The sequence below is a fragment of the Esox lucius genome, chromosome 22 (assembly GCF_011004845.1).
Source record: "Esox lucius isolate fEsoLuc1 chromosome 22, fEsoLuc1.pri, whole genome shotgun sequence".
NCBI lineage: Eukaryota > Metazoa > Chordata > Actinopteri > Esociformes > Esocidae > Esox > Esox lucius.
The window spans coordinates 10514514-10534998 of record NC_047590.1 but is presented as its reverse complement, the minus strand read 5'-3'; the positions used below and the strand labels follow the sequence as shown (position 1 = coordinate 10534998).

The 20485-nt window shown below is 42.8% G+C and overlaps 1 protein-coding gene and 3 non-coding genes across 4 annotated transcripts; all 4 read right to left on the bottom strand.

Moving 5' to 3' along the window:
• Window positions 1–1691: 1691 nt before the first annotated feature.
• Window positions 1692–1764, bottom strand: trnak-cuu. Its single transcript has one exon. It is a non-coding gene; the product is annotated as a tRNA-Lys (tRNA).
• A 3778-nt stretch (window positions 1765–5542) lies between these two features.
• Window positions 5543–5615, bottom strand: trnam-cau. Its single transcript has one exon. It is a non-coding gene; the product is annotated as a tRNA-Met (tRNA).
• A 1237-nt stretch (window positions 5616–6852) lies between these two features.
• Window positions 6853–6925, bottom strand: trnak-uuu. The gene has a single exon. It is a non-coding gene; the product is annotated as a tRNA-Lys (tRNA).
• Window positions 6926–8403: 1478 nt separating this feature from the next.
• Window positions 8404–19451, bottom strand: atg9a (ATG9 autophagy related 9 homolog A (S. cerevisiae)). Its single transcript, XM_010886413.4, has 20 exons — window positions 19304–19451; window positions 18890–19009; window positions 18035–18195; window positions 17902–17945; window positions 16646–16710; window positions 16335–16484; window positions 16050–16191; window positions 15655–15795; window positions 14147–14267; window positions 13833–14008; window positions 13436–13558; window positions 13160–13347; window positions 12914–13067; window positions 12358–12537; window positions 11773–11991; window positions 11451–11671; window positions 11217–11334; window positions 10820–11090; window positions 10551–10693; window positions 8404–10475 (listed from the first exon to the last, which is right to left on the bottom strand). The coding sequence occupies exons 3-20, from the start codon at window positions 18138–18140 to the stop codon at window positions 10467–10469; spliced, it is 2571 nt and encodes an 856-aa protein (XP_010884715.1). The 5' UTR covers window positions 18141–18195; window positions 18890–19009; window positions 19304–19451; the 3' UTR covers window positions 8404–10466.
• Between the last annotated feature and the right edge of the window lie 1034 nt (window positions 19452–20485).

Here is a 20485-nt window from a genome sequence, read left to right as displayed (position 1 = left end):
GTATTTTCGAAGTATGCATCTGTGCATGCTTTTTGGGGTAATATAGACCACGATTTTTCCACGATTGTTTCCACGATTCTCCTTTTCACTTGACGAAAAAGTAAGTTATGGTCACCTATATTCAGGGCGACTGGTCATTAGTACAATGCATAATGGTGTCTAACTACATATTCAAATTTGGCGTGATGTTAATGGTAATAAAACGCTCTAATGTTGAGATGCATTTTATGACGAAGTGCGTCCGAATCGGTCACAATATTATTGGGGGGGGACCCCATATTCAGATATGCTCAAAATGCCCCCCCCCCCCCCCCCCCAATATTTTGAGATATACATTTTTAATAAAATAAAAATGCGCTATACTACGACAGGCATCCATATACCACCGTCCAAAAATATTATTAGCAAATTTAAACATATGAGTGTTACGTACATCTTCCTGTCGGTTGTGATCGTTTTAAAATCAACACGACATTTTGTACGAAGCATTTTGCGCTGAAACAGAAATAAATATTAGTTTGCTAAAAAGCTTCAGTAAATGCAAGGAGTGTAAACAAAAGTTTTGGGTGAAAACGGGCCGATTTGCAAGTGCTATTCAATCAACAATTTATGTTGCGCTGCATGTGTTATTTGTGCAGACAGTGGTCGTTTTCATTGATTGCATATTCGTTTAGTATACTGTATAGCTGTATTTTCTTATGATAAATAGCATTATTAGTGTTTCTTTGGTTAAACGGCAAGCAGTTTTATTATTCAGCTTTCATTCACAGTGAGTGTCATCATGAACAAGAGGAAGGGTGGCAGTGACATTCATCAGTTTTTTGGGCAGCCTCAGAAAAGTTGAGAGCAGTGAGTACCAGTCAGATGATAAGTATGCAGTAGTACAAGAGGTGAGTCAATGTTTATTTTTATAATAATCATTGCCATTCAGATCAGAAATGGTTAGTAATCCATACTTGAACATCATGGCAAGAAACTTGTTTACTGAAATTTCTTTCATGTTCACTCTGGTGCCTTCAGAGTAAAGAGAGGGAGTGAGAGGGTATGAGGAAGCCAACAGGGCAGAGAGAGCAGGTGACATGGAGATGAGTGAGAAAAGGAGCAAATATTGATGACCGATCTGATATTGCCATGAGTTGTTCCGACAACATCATAATTAATGTTGTCAGTACCACTACTGACAGGGTACCACTAAGGTTAGGTTTAGGCACAGGTGTCTCTGAGGTTAGGGTTAGGTCAAAGGGTGGCGGGCAGGGGAATATTCTGTCTTTGGACTGGGGTAACCAACTAACTAAAGGTCAGTCGATGTTCCTGGAGCAACATAAATAATTATGTTTTAGGAACAATACTAACATGTTTTTCTTTGGGGGACCCCCAATGTTGACCCCATGGCCACAGCCTTTATTTATATTAATGACGATTAAGTGCAGGCCCAAAGCATTTGCAGAAATTCTTCAACTATGCAAAAAAATTCGCTTATATTCCGTTCAAGTTGACCTGACCTCTAAATATGGTCCACCGATGGCCATTTCCTCTCATACAGTGTTAGATGACTGTCTTCAAAACCCATGAAAAGAACTTTCAAGATACAAGTGAAACACTTATTCCTAAAACGATGTTGTAGCACGTGCAGTAAATTTACGTGTTTTACTTTTATTCTCTATAATATAATTTATGTAATAAAACATGAACGCCCAACGTGGGGCTCGAACCCACGACCCTGAGATTAAGAGTCTCATGCTCTACCGACTGAGCTAGCCGGGCGCTGGTAATTGGTTCCATTGTCAGATATAAAATATATGGAATTTGACTCTTTTTTAGACCACATGGTTCACTGATTACCCACATGGTTCACTGATTAACAAAAGAGCATGGGTAAGGGTGAAACGTGAGGTGTATATATTCAGGAGTAACTTCCCAGTTTACCCGTACTACGAAAGGTGAATACGTTTTACCCGAGGTATGCTGTCATGGTAATTAATACTCTCTATACTGCTCTGAGCAGGTTATCTTTGTGGTTAACTTGACGTTAAAATTAGTCTCCTGAACATTTCCTACAATACATTCACTGCAGCATATAGAACAGTATTTTTTTATAGAGCAATATATATTTCATATGCATTGAGTTACATTGTGGCCAATGGGGTGGGCGGAGTAAAACACCAGCAACAATTGCAAATACACAGTGCCCCTTGATTTTTTTGCATATAATTACTCTATCCACTCTCCTGAACATTTCCTTCAATACATTCACTGCGGTATACAGAATAGTTTTTTCTGTACAGGGCAATATGTATTTCATATTCATTGAGTTGCATGGGATGGGTGGAGTAAAATGCCAGCAACAATTGCAAATACACAGTGCCCCTTGATTCTTTTGCACATAAACACTCTATATAGTCTCCTAAACATTTCCTACAATACATTCACTGCGGCGTATAGAATCGTTTTTTCTGTATGAGTCAATATGTATTTCATATCCATTAAGTTGCATTGTGGGAAAAAAGGGTGTGGAAATATTGTGTTGCTAGATGTAGCACACCGTTCCCCATGATTAGACAGGTTTCCTTACTCTACACATTCTCCTGGACATTTCCTACACTGCTTTCTCTGTGGAATATTCAATAGTTTATGAGCTATGAGAGAATATGTATTCCATATTCTGTCATTGGCATTGTCTGAATTTTTTAACACCCACTTTTTATCGAAATTACTCTTAAATATGATCATATTTGAATTGTTGTCAATGTTTTGAGAGGTACATGTTCTCAAACAATTAATGAACTCAATTTATCTCAGTAATTCGTTGGTCTTTTATTTTGAAAGATTCCAGATTTTCGTGACCCGGAAGTGTTTCTTTAATGTTGCTCACAAGACGCTGATTTGGAAGACCCAATCGACATTGGCGCACGAATTTTGTGAGGCTTAGGGTTACTCGGCAGGGCGATGTTGTTAACCATAGACATAATAAAGAGTAGACGCCGCAAAGACCGCTACTGACTATTAGCGCTGACTAGCCGTCGGGCCGCCATCTTGGACCGGTCAGCCGCTCCACTCAGTGTAATCTGTTTTGGCAGGTGAAATGAGCTGTCAGTGCATTTAATTAATCATACCACAGTGAATACCTTACTGTGAAGCTGGTTCTGCGTATTTTAATATTCATAGTAGGCTTAACAGTAATAGAATATTCTGATATATGATATAAAGTAACCAGACGTCTGAGAACAAAACTGGGAACATAATCCCCAAAAAGGAAGAAAAACAGGGAAAGTCAGATATATTTATATTTTTTCTCTCACTTTCATTTCGCCGCCCCCCTCCAAACATACACACAGGTCCCGGTACTCTGTCTAAAATAGCAGGATGAAATGAAAAGTGACAGTTTTTATTTCAACTGCACATTTACTTTTTTGAAACTCCCTTGAAAAGTCTGCAATTTTCAAAACACAGTTACAAAGTGCTTAACAGAACCCAGAGGGAAAGAGATCAGGGTTAAGACAATCCCAAACATAAAGACATAATGTAAAGATAAACTTCACTACACACAATCTTGCAACCCCAGTGTAAGGCAAAGGAGACCAACAATTTTATTCCTGGAGACACACACCATGAGGCTAGAGTCCATGAAACACAAACAGAGGTATTTACAGACCCACCAACACTTACAGCAGTATTCACATATAATGTGACAGGCCACTGTTTCCAGGAAGTTTTAAGCCATTGCTTTCAGTTTCAGTGTAAATCTTGTCAGAAAGATGACAGATATGATATAAAGATACTATGTGTGGAGTAAGGTTAAAGTACAGATATAAAGCTTCTTCCTCATGCTCCCTTTCTGCAGTTCAAGAGAGGTGAGTTTGGCAATGTGGTGCAGCCTTATTTTGAGAAACACAGACACAACCAATGACAACAAGTCAGAATGATGGTTGTCAATGCCAAACTGAGTCCTCTATGTGTTCCCCAAGCAGAAAACATCCTCCGTTCCAATCTCCTCCCGGACGATGTGTGTGATTGTTGACACCTTAGGAGCTGGCATTGGTGAAGCTTGGCGGATCACCCTCTCTGCAGCTCTCAGCACCTTATTAAAATAATAATTTTTAAAAATACATTATATTTATATAGCGCTTTACACAAACATTTCAAAAGGAGGTCAAGATTATTTTCTTCCTTCAAGTTTCTTAGAAGCTTTCTTCAAACAAAACTCCTACTTTGATGCATATCTGTTGATAATGAACCAAAGTTGCTGAAATTGTGAATAAGCTTGTTTGCAAACCATTCTACTATCAGATGTTCTGTTGCCTTTATTTTAAGTGGAGTGGGTATGAGACATGAGAGGTATCTCACTTTTGTTAGGGTGAATTACATGTGAATAATACACAGTGTTGGGCAAGCTACTTGGAAATTGTAGTGAGCTAAGCTATTAGTTACTCTGCCATGACTAAAGCTTCACTACACAAAAGCTACCACCCAGTCAAATGTAGCAAGCTAAGTAACAAACACAACAGTAGGCTAGTTCACTACATAAGAAGCTACTTTAGGTTGTGCTAATTTTACATGACAAGAAATGTGTAGCTTGTGTGGCCAAGCTACTTGGTAAATAAAGGAGTTACTACTACTGAAAAGTTACTTGATTCTGGAAATAGTGAAGCTACCACCAAAATTAAGCTAGTACTGTCCAACAATGATAATATCGTTTTTTATATAGACTGTATCATAGATAGACTGTATCATATGGCCAATGTTATACCAGTAATATGACTTATCAAGTCTCAGTTCATAGCTGGGTGAACACCGGCTGGTGCAGTAAACATAGCCTAGCTAGCTGGCTACGATTTCAGTACAGTAATATCAAAGATCCTTGCTCCTTCTCAACTCTGGTAATATTCTAGTCACAAAATACAGTCAATAGTACGGTAATGTTAAATCTTACTTGTAAAAAGTAATCCCCCGAGCCCTGCTTTCGATGGTCCGCTGATTTGAGCTGGAATATGCTGCACAGTGCTCTGGCATCGTTGCTTCTGCTGCTATGCAACTAGGAGTATGACCGGTCCAAGATGGCGGCCGTATTTCTCGCGCCCAGCAGCCAATGCGGGGTCTACTCTTTATTATGTCTATGGTGTTAACTGTTGAACTGACATCTGAGCAAGAATAGCCTACTGTATGCCGTGCAGTACGCAAGGTGGTAGCCTAGGCTACTTGCTCTCACTAAACTGTTTGCTGCATTTGTTGTGTTCCCTTGACATTTAAGCGTTCTAAATATCAAACAAACATTAGATTTGGTCGTTAACATTTCTTTAAACTCCTCATATCCTGACGTAAACGTGCATTCTTCCGGGGATGAATACGGAGCACGAGCCATTGTGCAAAACCTACGTTGCCGAACGCGTCCCTTTTAGGAGAACGCACACAAACTGCAATTTAGTTAACAGAGTACACTAACAAACATCTTAATCACCCTCGTAGTACCCGTTAACACCATTTTAGGCAATCAGATTCAATTAACAGTTAGTTAATAAGGAACTGCATAAAATGAAAAAACATCTGCCCCGTGTGAGGCTCGAACTCACGACCTTCAGATTATGAGACTGACGCGCTGCCTACTGCGCCAACGAGGCTCTGAGGACACCTTTAATGTTGTATTAATTGAACGGTATTATATGCAATATATGTAAAATAATCAAAATTCTTTAAATATAGCTTCATAATCATATAACCTTCTAAAATAAATCTTACACTCCCATTCAAATAAAACATATCCAATACCCGCCCAGAGACAGCAGATAGCGCCGATCAAAATGAGCCCAAACATCCTCTCTGAATGGGTCACAGTATGTCAGGAGCTACAGTACACCTTGGTGCATGGCGGGAAAGTTCACTCATTCCATACTCATATCACCCACCTGAAGTTAAAAAGGAAATATGTACATGGCCTGTTTCTACCAGTGAAATACAGAAATGCTTGTATTTGCATGTGAGGTATTTCACAATTTCGATGACACATATATGATAACAGCAAATATGTGTCTCTGCTTAAATACATCAGAACTGCTTAAAATAATTACAAAATCTGTAAACTGACAGCAAGGTTATTTTCAGTTAATTTATTGTATAAAAACATTACCTACAGACAATAGCATAGCAGTCGAATCAGGACCAGCACGAGCGCCGCCATTTGAACTATAGGCCCATGTTGACTGAAAAATAGGCCTACAAACTTACCTGTCATTCATCTGACGAACCACTAGCAACCTGAAAAAAACGTGGGTACTGGATGCAAGTGAAATTTATAGTATTCCTATGTTTGTAACGACAAATACATAAACATTACAGCTGAGAACTAAGTATGACATCATTTTACAAGCTTTTGGCGTCTCAGTAAAAGTTACAGCATGTGATTTGCTAAATAAAAGTACACATTTTGCGTGTTTAAGATTCTGACACGAATGTGGATAATTGTATCGGCTAAACACGGACTTCGGGAAATGGTGTAGTATAAGCGATCTGCATTACAAACGGAACATTTGTAAAATTGTCGCACGCTCCTAATAACTCCGAAGAGAAGAAAACACTAACGCCCGAACAGGGACTTGAATCCTGGACCCTCAGATTAAAAGTCTGATGCTCTACCGACTGGGGAACAATAGTCTGTTAAAGGGGGGGAAGAAAGGTGAAAAAAGGGGAAGAAAGGGGGGAAAAAAAGAGAAGGAAAAGAGAGGAAAAATTGAGAAAAAGAGAAGAAAAAATGAAAGAAAATGAAAAATGGGAGATGCCTATAAGCGATCTGCATTACAAACGGAACATTTGTAAAATTGTCGCACGCTCCTAATAACTCCGAAGAGAAGAAAACACTAACGCCCGAACAGGGACTTGAACCCTGGACCCTCAGATTAAAAGTCTGATGCTCTACCGACTGAGCTATCCGGGCTCTTTCAGTCCCCAGATAAACTGTGTTCATAAATTTCATTATGAAAATGTTATTAATGTTTTTGAAGAAATGATTGCTATGTTTCCGATGATATCCAACATAATACCTAACGCCGTAAGAAAGGTCTGCTCCAGTTACAGCGCTATGAGGTTAGAACTACCCTAACCAGTGGTACTGTAGATTTGTTCGGCCATATGTCAGCATTGGAGCCTGTTATGGGGTCTTAGTAAGCTGCGAATATGCGAGTGATGGTAGATATACACTCACCTAAAGGATTATTAGCAACACCTGTTCAATTTCTCATTAATGCAATTATCTAATCAACCAATCACATGGCAGTTGCTTCAATGCATTTGTGGTCCTGGTCAAGACAATCTCCTGAACTCCAAACTGAATGTCAGAATGGGAAAGAAAGGTGATTTAAGCAATTTTGAGCGTGGCATGGTTGTTGGTGCCAGATGGGCTGGTCTGAGTATTTCGCAATCTGCTCAGTTACTGGGATTTTCACGCACAACCATTTCTAGGGTTTACAAAGAATGGTGTGAAAAGGGAAAAACATCCAGTATGCGGCAGTCCTGTGGGCGAAAATGCCTTGTTGATGCTAGAGGTCAGAGGAGAATGGGCCAACTGATTCAAGCTGATTGAAGAGCAACTTTGACTGAAATAACCACTCGTTACAACCGAGGTTTGCAGCAAAGCATTTGTGAAGCCACAACACGCACAACCTTGAGGCGGATGGGCTACAACAGCAGAAGACCCCACCGGGTACCACTCATCTCCATTACAAATAGGGAAAAGAGGCTACAATTTGCACAAGCTCACCAAAATTGCACAGTTGAAGACTGGAAGAATGTTGCCTGGTCTGATGAGTCTCGATTTCTGTTGAGACATTCAGATGGTAGAGTCAGAATTTGGCGTAAACAAAATGAGAACATGGATCCATCATGCCTTGTTACCACTGTGCAGGCTGGTGGTGGTGGTGTAATGGTGTGGGGGATGTTTTCTTGGCACACTTTAGGCCCCTTAGTGCCAATTGGGCATCGTTTAAATGCCACGGCCTAACTGAGCATTGTTTCTGACCATGTCCATCCTCTGATGGCTACTTCCAGCAGGATAATGCACCATGTCACAGAGCTCGAATCATTTCAAATTGGTTTCTTGAACATGACAATGAGTTCACTGTACTGAAATGGCCCCCACAGTCACCAGATCTCAACCCAATAGAGCATCTTAGGGATGTGGTGGAACGGGAGCTTCCTGCCCTGGATGTGCATCCCACAAATCTCCATCAACTGCAAGATGCTATCCTATCAATATGGGCCAATATTTCTAAAGAATGCTTTTAGCACCTTGTTGAATCAATGCCACGTAGAATTAAGGCAGTTCTGAAGGCGAAAGGGGGTCAAACACAGTATTAGTATGGTGTTCCTAATAATCCTTTAGGTGAGTGTATAACCACTACATCAACTACATTATAGTAACTTATTAAATACATTTTTATTGATGAATTTACAACTGTACAAAATGGCAATTTACAGGACAATCTATAAAACACTGAAAAACAAAACCAATGTTAGGCTGATATTCTCAGTCAGGTCCCCTAATACATTGTTAAACTTGTATCAGTGATTCACTCCAGTTTCACCCGGGAGACCCATTACATTATTCTGATCCAGGCCTCCAGGACTGAAGCATTTTTTAAATTCTGAGTCTAATCCAAGCTGGACTCTGGCTGGCTAATAATGATATTAATAATAGACTAATATAGAAAACAAGCAGCACTGCAGACCTTGAGGTCTAGAATTGACTACTTAGGTGTAGTGTGCCTGACTGGATCAAAACCATGTCTCCCTCTGAAGCCTGATCCTGGGCCACTGCGCCATATGGTAAACTGTCGCAGCTGGTTCTATGCTAGTCTATTTGTATGATTCACAAAAACAAATCTTTGTAAGTCAACATGTATCTTAGCCTAAACTGTCTCAAGTTGGCACAACCCCTGAATTAAATGACAGAGAAAAAACAGATGATCAAAATCAACATACTGACAATTATTCATGGGATTCCGTGGATTCAAAACAACAAGTCATTAAAGTGCATTCTCATTATTATAATTTTCTTAACATTTTGTCAGATAATTGGGCTAAAACAAACATGCAGTTTGCCTGATGCTGACTATTCTATATAGCTGAGTGGTGACTGAAGGATGATAGCTTTATGGTTGTGAGTTGGTTCTGCTTTCAAGCATTTTAGTGTGGCAAAAGTCCTATGTTCCAGTCCTGTTTGGGTTTTCTTTCTTTAATTAAAACAATAATAATGACGTGTTTCTTTTATGTGCTTACATAATATCTCTAGATATTATCAATATACATACCTCTAAATACTATACATTGAATTCTAATGTCCTGATATTAGGATTTTACTTTAGTTTTAACCAGTGTTTAAATGCGCCTGGTGTATCTGTTTAGGTCCTGTTTCATGCCTACAGCAAAATCTGTTTAATCCCAAATTGATTCCCTAGTGCCGTTGCAGACAGTAAGACGTGGGAGACCGTTCTCCGGTCAAATCCCTATATATACACACATAATGTTCTTATGTGTGTATATATATATATATATACATATATATATACACACATAAGAACATTTTCTTTCCCTCGAAGTGCAATAAATACAAGCAACACAAAGAGTAAAAAAATAAAATAAAAACAACAATTACCACTAAGCGTTCATCTTTTATAGTGTTTCACTGTTTGCTGTTCAGTCCCACACAAATGCTGTCTGGATAGAAGTTGCCCGAAACACAGATCTGGGATCAGATTACCTTATCCTAATCTCACCCTTTTTTACCCTTATTCTTATCAGATAAGTTGACTGAAAACACACTGTCATTTTCCACAACCGGGGAGGGCTATGGTTAACTGCCTTGCTCAGGGACATGTCTAATTTCAATGAAGCAACCTTTAACTTATCAGTTAGATGCTGTTATGAGCTACCTAGGCTACCTACAGCCTTTAACCCAGAGGTTCCCAAATTGGTGTCACGACCCCATGTGGGGTCACCTGATATGAAAATGGGGTCAGGGAGAATGTTTGATAATAGACTCTCATAGCCTCAAATAAAAAAAAATATGGTTATATAATTTTTCTTCACATGGTTGGGGTCATGAGAATATTTAGATATTAACCAGTGTAAGCCAAAACAACTAAGCTAACCATAGACCAGTGTCTCAGGAGAAACTATCCAGACTGACATAACGTTAAGTTCCACGCTGTCTGTTATGATGTCACCAACAGCTGTCACTTCATTGGACAAAAAAGTAATCCGGAGTGTGTGTTAAGGAGTTTTTGGATACTGTACAGTTATTCCACAGTTTTCCTCTAGCTCAGAGTGAATAACACAGCATGCTGTTATCCCACAGGTCTGTCCATCTTGGGTAAAAGGTGAAGCCATGGTGAAAGGTCACAGGTGAGCAGAAAGTTCTTTTCTGGGAGGATGATGATGTCTGATGTGTTTGTGGGGCAATGTGAGTTCTCCCTGCACAGTCACGTCACCTAAGGAGAGGGAAAGACTAAGAAGGAACCTCACACACCGACATCAGTTTTATGCATGCGTGTGTGTGTAATTACCTTATGTATGTTCGGTGGCATGTCATCGTCTGATCCCTCTTCAGGAACTGTGTCCGGGTGTCTACCTCCCTGCCCTTCCTCTGCCCAACCTCCCATGGGCACACGTGCCAACCTCACCCCTCTCCCATCAGAGCCCACAGAGTCTGGAGTGACACACGCACACACACACACACACAAACGCGCGCACACACGTGCACACACGCATCACCTTTAACATCATAATATGTTAAGGTACAAGGTGTCTTAAAAGAAACACTTGTCAGGGTTACCTGCATTTCCCCAGTGGCGGCGTTGGCTGTTGGGCGGAGCCTCTTCCTGCCCAGGCGTAGCACCTCTGTCTGGCGGGGGCCCAGAGTTGGAGCTGGGGATGGAGGTCGGGGTTGAGACGGGGAAGGTGTGTGAACGGGGGATCGGGTGCCGGGGGTCAGGGCCCCGCCCCCCCGCTGCCCCCTCCTCAGTCACGCTGTCGCCGCTGTCATCACTGTCCTGCCGGTGCCAGGTGTGCCGGGACAACTCCCCTCGAGACTGCTGCTTGTGGAGCTACATGGAGGGGGAAGGGAAGGGAGGTGCGTGTGTGGGGGGGGTGGGGAGGGTCATTGAGGTTTGATGCTGTTCACTCCAACGTTCAAAACTGATTGACCGACAGACACAGACAGACAGACTGACCTCATGTATATAGAGTGCGTGCATGCTCATCTCCGTGGAGGCATATTCTGATAGGACGAGACTAGTCAGCTGACCCTCCCAGGCGCTACTGCCTGAACTAGCAGTGCGAGCGTCAGTACTGAAAGAGAGAGAGAGAGAGACAGATCGAGAGATTGTTGGTTGATTGTCTGTTAGTGGTTTGATGGATTGATTGACTGATTAGTTGATGAGATGTGGGAGGAGCCTGGGCTTTACCTTGATCCCACCATGGCTCTGCTTGCAGAAGAGGTGTGTCCAGCAGACCTATGGGTGGAGCTATAGCTGCCCCTCATGCTGTTAATGGAGAGCGAGCGTAAACCTGAAGCCCCGTCGCTAATACCAACCGGCCCTTGATTGGTCAAGGAGCCATCACGTCCAAGATGGAGAGAGGCCAATGAGGGGGGACCTGCCAAGAAGTTGGCTATCAGACTCCTTGGCTGAGAGGAAAACACAGAGATAATTTTATTTCTACTATCAGTGTAAAAAAAGGGTGAAAACGTATACAGTGCGAACTGAAGCTTAAAAATCCCTGTCCTACCTCTGACTCAGACAGAGACGTGAGAGTGTGCGTGTGCGCGTGCACGTCTCCCGTAGCTTCTCTCTGCACTCGCTCCTTCAGCTGGCTGATGAACTGAGTGGTTTCTGTGGGAGGGTTCCACTGGGGGTTGGTGATGGCAAAATGCATCAGAGACAGCTCAGTCTTCCCATCCTCGGCCTGCTGGTAGATAGAGGCCTCCGTCTTCCCCTCAGACATCCACTGGAGGGAGGGGGGAGGGGGGAAAGAGGTGAGGGTTGTGGAAGGTGAGACAGAGACAACAAAGACAGCGTCGGGCAAAAGCTACTGTATATGCTGTGTACCCATGTTAACCAATGTGTGTGTGTACATAATACAGCTCCGGGAACAATTAAGAGACCACTGCACCTTTTTCTTTCCTTTCCAGAAAAGTCAAAAAGGAAGGTTTTGAGTGAGGAACAGAAGGGTTAAAATTAAGAGACCACTGCAAATTGTTCCTAACTCACAACTTTCCTTCTCAACTTTTTTGGAAGGGAAAGAAAAAGGACTAGCGGTCTCTTCATTTCTTCCGGAGCTGTATATTTATATTTATATGTATATATGTCTCACCGCAGGGTGGCCGTGCTGTCTGACGTCCATCTGAGCAAACGAGCAGGTGTCCCCCACCCCCACCACCTCCACGGTGAAGTTCCGGAAGAAGTCGATGATCTCCAGAGACTTCCTCCTCAGACTAAAGATCAGGATAAATGGAGTCACCACTGGACTGATGAGCTCTTCCAAGATAAACACCTGGATGGGCAGAGGAGGAGTTAAACACCTGGATGGGCAGAGGAGGAGTTAAACACCTGGACGGGCAGATGAGTTAAACACCTGGACGGCCAGAGGAGTTATACACCTGGACGGCCAGAGGAGTTAAACACCTGGACGGCCAGAGGAGTTAAACACCTGGATGGGCAGAGGAGGAGTTAAACACCTGGACGGCCAGAGAAGGAGTTAAACACCTGGACGGCCAGAGGAGGAGTTAAACACCTGGATGCCGGTCTACAATCAGTCCCCTTGTCCCCAGCACTCCTAATCTAAGACGCTTTGTGTATTCCTGCTCTAGTAGAGGAGAATAGGCGTCAGGACTGATTCGTGTCATGGGTGTTAACGCAGTGCCACTCACAGCCTTGTACTGGAACAGCTGGGAGAACTGGTCGCGGGTCTCGTAGCGGTGGGCGTTGCCCTGCCAGTGATCCGGCATGTAATGGATGTGAGCCAGGATCACTCTGAGCAGCTGCTCTGGGCAGTACACCAGGTGTTTATCTGGAATAAAAGACCTGAGGGAGAGAGGGAGGATGTGAAAGACTGTATTCATAACTTTACACACACGCGCGCACGCACACACACGCACGCACGCACGCACACGCACCTGCAGATGGTGATACACACTCCCAGCAGGGTGATGGACGACAAAACGTGCTCCACGGCGAGGACATCTTCGTCGTAGATGGTCAGAGCGATGAGGACGGCCAGTAGCGAACCGGCGAAGAACGCCACGTTTTTTGCCACCACCGTCAGCAGCGGAGACAGGAAGCAGTTCATATACTTAGAAGACGCCTGGAGATGAGACACACAAGTACAGATGAAATGTCAGTTTTTATCAACATCACACTGTGTGTGTGTGTGTGTTGATGTTCATTTCTACCTTGTAGCCCTTGCTGAGACGTGACATCAGTTCGTGGTCCAGCTCATTGAAGTGGCGAAGGTAACATCGACCATACAAAGACCAACACCTCGCTCCCAGACTCCCTGGTTCACGCTTTATCACCTAGACACAAAACAAACACACACACACACACACACAGACAGGAAATCAGTGGCCTGCAGTGAGGTCTGTTGTTGGCTAGTGACCAGCTACTATCTAAGTGAAACTCTGAAAAAGTACAGCAAAATCTTATAGGGTGATTTTCACTTAATAGTTGACCAGATGCATGTTTTTCTTAAAAAAAAATACACTAATTTTCCCAAGGAAATGGGGCATTATTTCAAATGAAATGCACGGGTGCCAAAACTTTTGCCCAGGACTGTAAGTCCCATCCTACCTCTGTGTAGCTGAAGAAGGCGTAGAGTATCTGCCAGACCAGTATCACAGGACACAGTAAGAGGTTGGCAATGCCAATCCACAGTATACGTGATGCCAGTTTCTCTGCCAGTTCCAGCCTGTTACCACCTCTCTTATACTCCGGCTTCAGACTCCACTCACTCTTAAACAGAGAGCCTGGGAAAGGGGGAGGTAGAGAGAAAAGGGGGAGAGAGTGAGAGGGAGAGAGACAGTGTTATTTCAGGTCTTGGCCTTTCATGAGACTGAAAACTGTACCAAACACGTCAACATAAGCACAAACACACCAACACTAACCTGGCCCCCAGAAGAAGATGAGTTCAAAGTTGTACTTGAGGCCACGGGTGTAGAAAACCATCTCCCCGAGCAGCGGTGGGCAGAAACGCACAGGGAGGAGGGACTTATTCACCATGGCAACCTGGAGGATGAGGGGGAAGAAGGGGGTTTTGGATGGACATTTGGGTGAGTAGTAGGGCTGCACAAAATATTGTTTCAGCATCGACATGGCGATGTACGCATCCGCAATAGTCACATCGCAATACGTGCGATTTAGTAAGGTAAACATATATCAGTCTACAATATATATCTTTTCTGTCTGATATGTTTTTATATCTGTCTGATATAAGGTAATTTACTCTGATTTATGGGTTATGGGATACACAGTTTATTATTATTGTTTTAAACATGGTTGGTTGCTGCACTTAGTTGACATGCAGGCTCTGCTTGCGCATGACGAAATGATGAGCGAGGAACAGTCAAAAAAGACAGAAATTGAGAATTTTTTTGCAAAAAGGAATGCATCATCAATTACATGGAAATATTTCAGCTACAGACAGGATGATGTTGACCAAAAACAGAGAGAGTGCCTTGCAATTGTTGCCACAACAAGACGAATTTGTTTGATAATTTAAGGCAGCACCACAAATCTTCGTATGACGGATGCATTTGCCAGTACTACACCATACGATAAAGGCAGAGAGAAATCACAGATTCAATAACATTTCACGTCACCAAAGACATGGTACCAATTAACACGGTAAAAACATTATCCGGTCGCTTGACAAGCTCTATGTAATGCCATCACGCAACTATTTTTCTCAAGTTGCCATCCCAGAGTTGTATGAGAAATGCAAGGCACAAGTTGAAAAAGAGCTGTCACAAGTGGTATATTATACAGCAACAACAGACTTGTGGTCCAGCCAGACCATGGAGCCCTACATAAGTCTGACCGTACACTTTATTAATGAGGACTTCCACCTGAAAAGTCGCTGTTTGCAAACTGCATTTTCCCAGAGCATCAAGTGAGAACATCGCAACAGGGATGAGAGAAGCTTTAGCTGATTGGGGCCTAGATGAGAGTCGTCTAGTCTGTATTACAACAGACAATGCCGCGAACATGGTGAAGGCTGCACCTGAACAAGTGGACCAGATTGCAGTGCTTTGGCCACAGACTGCATCTTGCAGTTGGTACGTTATGCCCAATTACGTATTCCATTTTACTACTGTTGCTATTACTATACTATTAATGTTACATATTATTACCTAGCAACCTGGTCTGAAATATAAAAATGTTCATGAGTTTCATACATTTTTATTGTAGAGGATGGGGCTTGGGAAGTATGAAGGATACATACTGTCAGGTTGATAGTCAAAGCACTTTCTGAAGACATCCTGTATTCTTTCATATCGCAATTTACAGTAAATTGCAGAAAAACAAAATATCGTGCAACCACAGTGAATAGCAGCCCAGCAGGGGTACCAGTAAGGAATGGAAGTGGTGCTCTGACATGAGCAAAAACACCCACCATGTAGTTTTTGAAGCGCAGGATGCGGTGGTATATGTCCAGTTCAGTGAGTTCTTTCTTATGTATACAGATCTGGTGTTCTTTCTGGATCTCAACAATCCGAGCCTGAACCTCCTGCCATGTGAAGTATGGAAGCTCTCCCTGGAGAAGACAGGAGAAGGAGAGGAGAGCCAATGGGTGAGAAGTGGAGGAATGGAAATGAGGAGAGGAGGAAGAGATGAAAAAAGATTGAGAGAAATTACACAGTTAAACAAGACACAGTTAAACAAGTAGTAGGTCAGATAAACACAGTTAAACTACCTAAACCAGTTGTTTGGAGAGACAGTTAAACCAGTAGGTTGGAGACTCACAGTTAAACACGCTCAACCACACATACACATAAACCACACACACACCATGCTCATCTTGAGTGCGTTGGTGTAGAAGGAGCGTATCTCCCAGTAGCAGCAGACGTTGTAGATGAACTTGATGAGGCGATGCAGCCAAAATACTCCAGAAATCACCAGTACAAACATTACGGCCACGTTGTCACGGATACTGGAGGAAAAAACAACAAGCAGGCCATCAGGGATACTGGCATGACACAAACCAGTAATTGTATTGCTAATGAGAAAACAAGAAAGATGAAACTGAGCTGTTCATGAATTTATAAATGTCCAATAAGTGTCCCCGAGCCTCACCGCGCACTGCAGACGTCCACAGGCAGGAACGCGTCAGGCAGCGTCACTTTGGAGGAGTCCGTGTGGTTGACAAACTTGTTTGCGAACAGAATGTCGTAGTCCACACAGTTAGCCAGGAAGACCGTAAATCCAACCACGAACAGCAATTGGCTATAAAGAGAGGAATGGAAAGAGGAGACAGATGAGGGAGAGAACAAAAAAAACTTTTTTTTAAAGACTAAAAAATATCCTGCTTTATTATGGCAGTCAACGACAAGTAACCTTATACTGATCAGACATTAGAGACACACACACACAAAGTTTGTACTTACACAAGTTCAAAGACCTCTCCCAGCAGCATACAGGTGAATCCATTCTTCTGGTGCAGGTTATAGACGTGCCAGCGGTCAAGGGTCAGATGAAATGAAAGACTAGATGGCTAGCACTCAACATCCCTTATACAGCATAACTGGCTAAAACTCCAACTTGGGACCAAATGTGCTTGCAGGCTTTTGTTCCAGCCGTGCCCCAGCACAGTTCATTCTACTAACCAGCCGGTTAATAAAATGATGCCGGCTAACCAGTGTTAACCGGCATCCCCTGAACTCTAACGGTTTCCTCTCAGAACCCATCTCACTCTGGACGGGGGTAATGGGAGTTACACAGCTGAATGGATATTGCCCTGTGGCGTTAACATCCGTCATTGATAAAGGCGCTGATCGTAACACGTCTCAGGGGATTAGGTCAATGCAGACACACAAACGCAGTTTGCATCGGATCAGTGGGTGGGGGGGGGGGGGGGTTGTCCCAGGGCCACGACACACCCGGAGAGGCCTTATCATGCCACGGTCAATAACACAATATCTGTTCTCTGTGCACATCTCCCCAGAGCTATTCTCCATACGCACCAGTGGCCCGACTCAGACCGGGACTGCCCACCTGTGAAATACGCAGAAGACACGAGTCCACCCAACTTCTCAGCTGACATGGCATTTCCCGAGAAGAGGTTAGCAGGGGTTCACGACTGGCTCAAAAACAACAACAGAAAGTGTGCTTGATTAATGGCGGAGTACACAGTGGGTAAGCTAGACCTGGGTAGTGAATAGGTGGAGAGAGTAGAACCATGAACCTGGAAAAACATGGCGGACGGCACACTTTTAATGCCAACTTTCAGAACATCGACCCAAAATGCCAACAACTCAATACTTGCATGCAGAAACTCCCCTAAAACTTCACCTGCCATGTAGAGAGAGTGCGGACTTCCAGGCCGGGTGCTGGGTAGCCCGAGTGGGCATCGAACCTGCTGTGAATCTGGGTTACAAGCTCTGTGTTACAGGGCAGATTAGACTGGAAGTCTGCACTCTCCGGGGACTAGAGTCTGGGATTCGTTGTTAAAGGCAAACAAGGAAAGAGTGAAAAGAGCCATGCACTGCAGAGCCAATCCGACAGCTTTTGAAAAGAGATGGCACCCTCTAGATCTCTGAGCATTGTATTGCTTTCTAGGTAGGGCTGTGCCAAAATAACACCTGGAGTGGTTGTAGAAATGGATTACCCGGGAGAACACAGACACATAAGGGTGAAAGGATATCCTCTGGAAGAACAGGTCCAGGTTCTCTATATGGTGCCATGGGGCTGCAGAGAACACAACAACAGACAAACGATAAGTGTGTGTAAGTGAGGGTGTGTGTGTGTGTATGAGTGTACCTAGCTAAGAACCTTACATTTGTTTCCATCTGGGATATGCACCAATAGGTTTTCCTCTCCTGGTGGTGAGTCGCTGTATGAAGCCTCCAGGCGCTGGTACTCTGTGTCAAAGTGTGCCGCCATGGTAACCACAGCTTCGGTTACCCGCGACAACGAAGACCGTAGCTATTGATTGAAACTGTGGACCACAGAAAGAGGAGAGAGACAGAAAGTATGTGAAATTGAGATCAACACAGCAGATACAGAACTAGGCTGCATTTCAATAATCAGTTGTCTTTCTCATATGAACTTGACAGATAAACACATACACCCATTTTCAGACATTCAACTATCCAGCTCCTTAAATGGGGGTCCCGAAAAGTTTAAATGCTATTATAAATTGGTTGCCAAAGTATTTCAAACAGTAAAAATATGTATCTTATCTAAGGAATACATTCTGATATACCAAGGCTTTCAGACAATTAGGATTCAGGATTCAACTTTATAAACCTGAATGCTGATTGGCTGATACAGCCATAGTATAAGTAACCAATGAGGCACCATGGGTCGTGGTATACAGCCAATATAACACGGCTAAGAGCTAGTGAAAACAACCCCGTTTTTATTAATTAAATTATGTATCACATGAAAACATACCAACATCATGACCCAAAAATATTTTTAATGTTGTATTTGCGTTGTAACCAGTCAATAGCAATAAGGTACATGAAGGGTCTGTGATATCTTGACAATATACAACTTAGGGCCGTATCCAGACACCCGTTAAATCGTGCTTAAGAAAAGTCCTTAGCTACACACACAACTTGTGTTTTATATTACGATCTACATGTACGTGAAACCCTGCATGTTTGAGTCTTCAGCAAATAGCTTACCTGGAAGATGATTCGGCTACGTATTTAGGCTTACATTCTGAGGAAATAGGCCACCTTTGCTCCCCAAGAATAGATAGCTCCATTCATTACACGTCAGCCGACTGCCACTTATAATTCACCCTACATAAAGAGATCATACGAAATAAAAATGATATTATTCTAATAACATAGCTACTCGTTATTTGTATACATTTTAAGTTGATAGGCCTTTCCCACCCGTAGCCATGTCAAACCCTCACATTGTCTAAGACAGTGTCAACACTACCGATTATGCTACCATATTTCAAGACAACCTGGTTGCAAATTAGACCGAAAAATGTTGATTGACTCTTGTCAGATCTACAAAAACATCACAACGAATAGCTTCATAATTTCCTACTGTTTAGTCTACAGAAGGATTGCGCGGTAGCCTACCTTTGGCGTCAGCGGCAGGAAGGTAATCTGAACGTCACGGAGAATAACCGAGTCTTTGCAATACGTCTGGGTTTTGTTTTCGTGTTTTCCTTCTGAGTCAGAGAGCAGCAATTTGGTTTCATTTCTAAAAACACATTACATGTACACGAATGCCCATCACGACTGATGGATACTTGGTTTAACCAATCAGACGAGTAGTTTAACCAATCAGACGATGGAACACAAACTCACAAATCAGAACGCAAGAGGCGGGCTGGTTCTTTTTGTACCATAATAGCACACCTAAAACACAGGATCAGAAGCGGTTAGAAGTCACGTTCACGTGCATGATGACTAATCGGAAGCTCCTAGTTCCCATTTAGAAATTGAATGCACTTTATGTTACCGTCCACGTTGGAATTACAAGTGAAAATATGAAAAAAAAACATCACAAACAATACGTTTTAAAAATGCGTATCAGTAGCTATGGATGTTGTAATTTATGCGCTGTTCAACCAAATAAGTAAATATAGGACTTAAAATGGGGTGTTGCCTCGTTCAAAGGCAATGTTTATCGCTTTACATTTCCACTGAAAACTGGACCATTCATTTGTCGGGGTGCAGAGGCTGGCAGCTAATCAAGCTAGCTACATTCTTATTGGTGGAAAAACCAAAGCCATATGTTGAAAAAATATTTCGTTGTCTTTTTTCGGCCAGTTCCCAGTTCTATATTTCTATTTCTCAGGAGGACATGAAGCTGTCCTTTGATATCAGTGGGCGTGCCTGCAAAGGATTCTGTTCATGTCATTTTACCGCCCCTTGCTGGATATTTATGGTTTTATAACAACATGACCTGCCGGGCGCGTCTGTACTGCAACTCTTGAGCAGAGCTCTACGGTTTGATGTGAGATTGGTTGTGGCTGCTATTTGACACAATAGGGTCTGCTGTCAACCAACTTGTTTGTTCTCAAACAAGCCAAATAGATTGTGGGGTGTGTGTGGATAACTATCAGAAATGTGTCACTAGAGCGACAGCTGGCCTTTTGTTCATTGAAACTGTTAACACTGTTGGACCGGCGTGTGTTTCTGTGTGCGTGTGTGTAGTCAATATAACTACACAATTTCCTAATTTTATTCTCCACCTTCTCTCCATGTAACCCACTTTGTGTGTGTGCATTTGTCTGTGATCCAAGTCCTCACAAA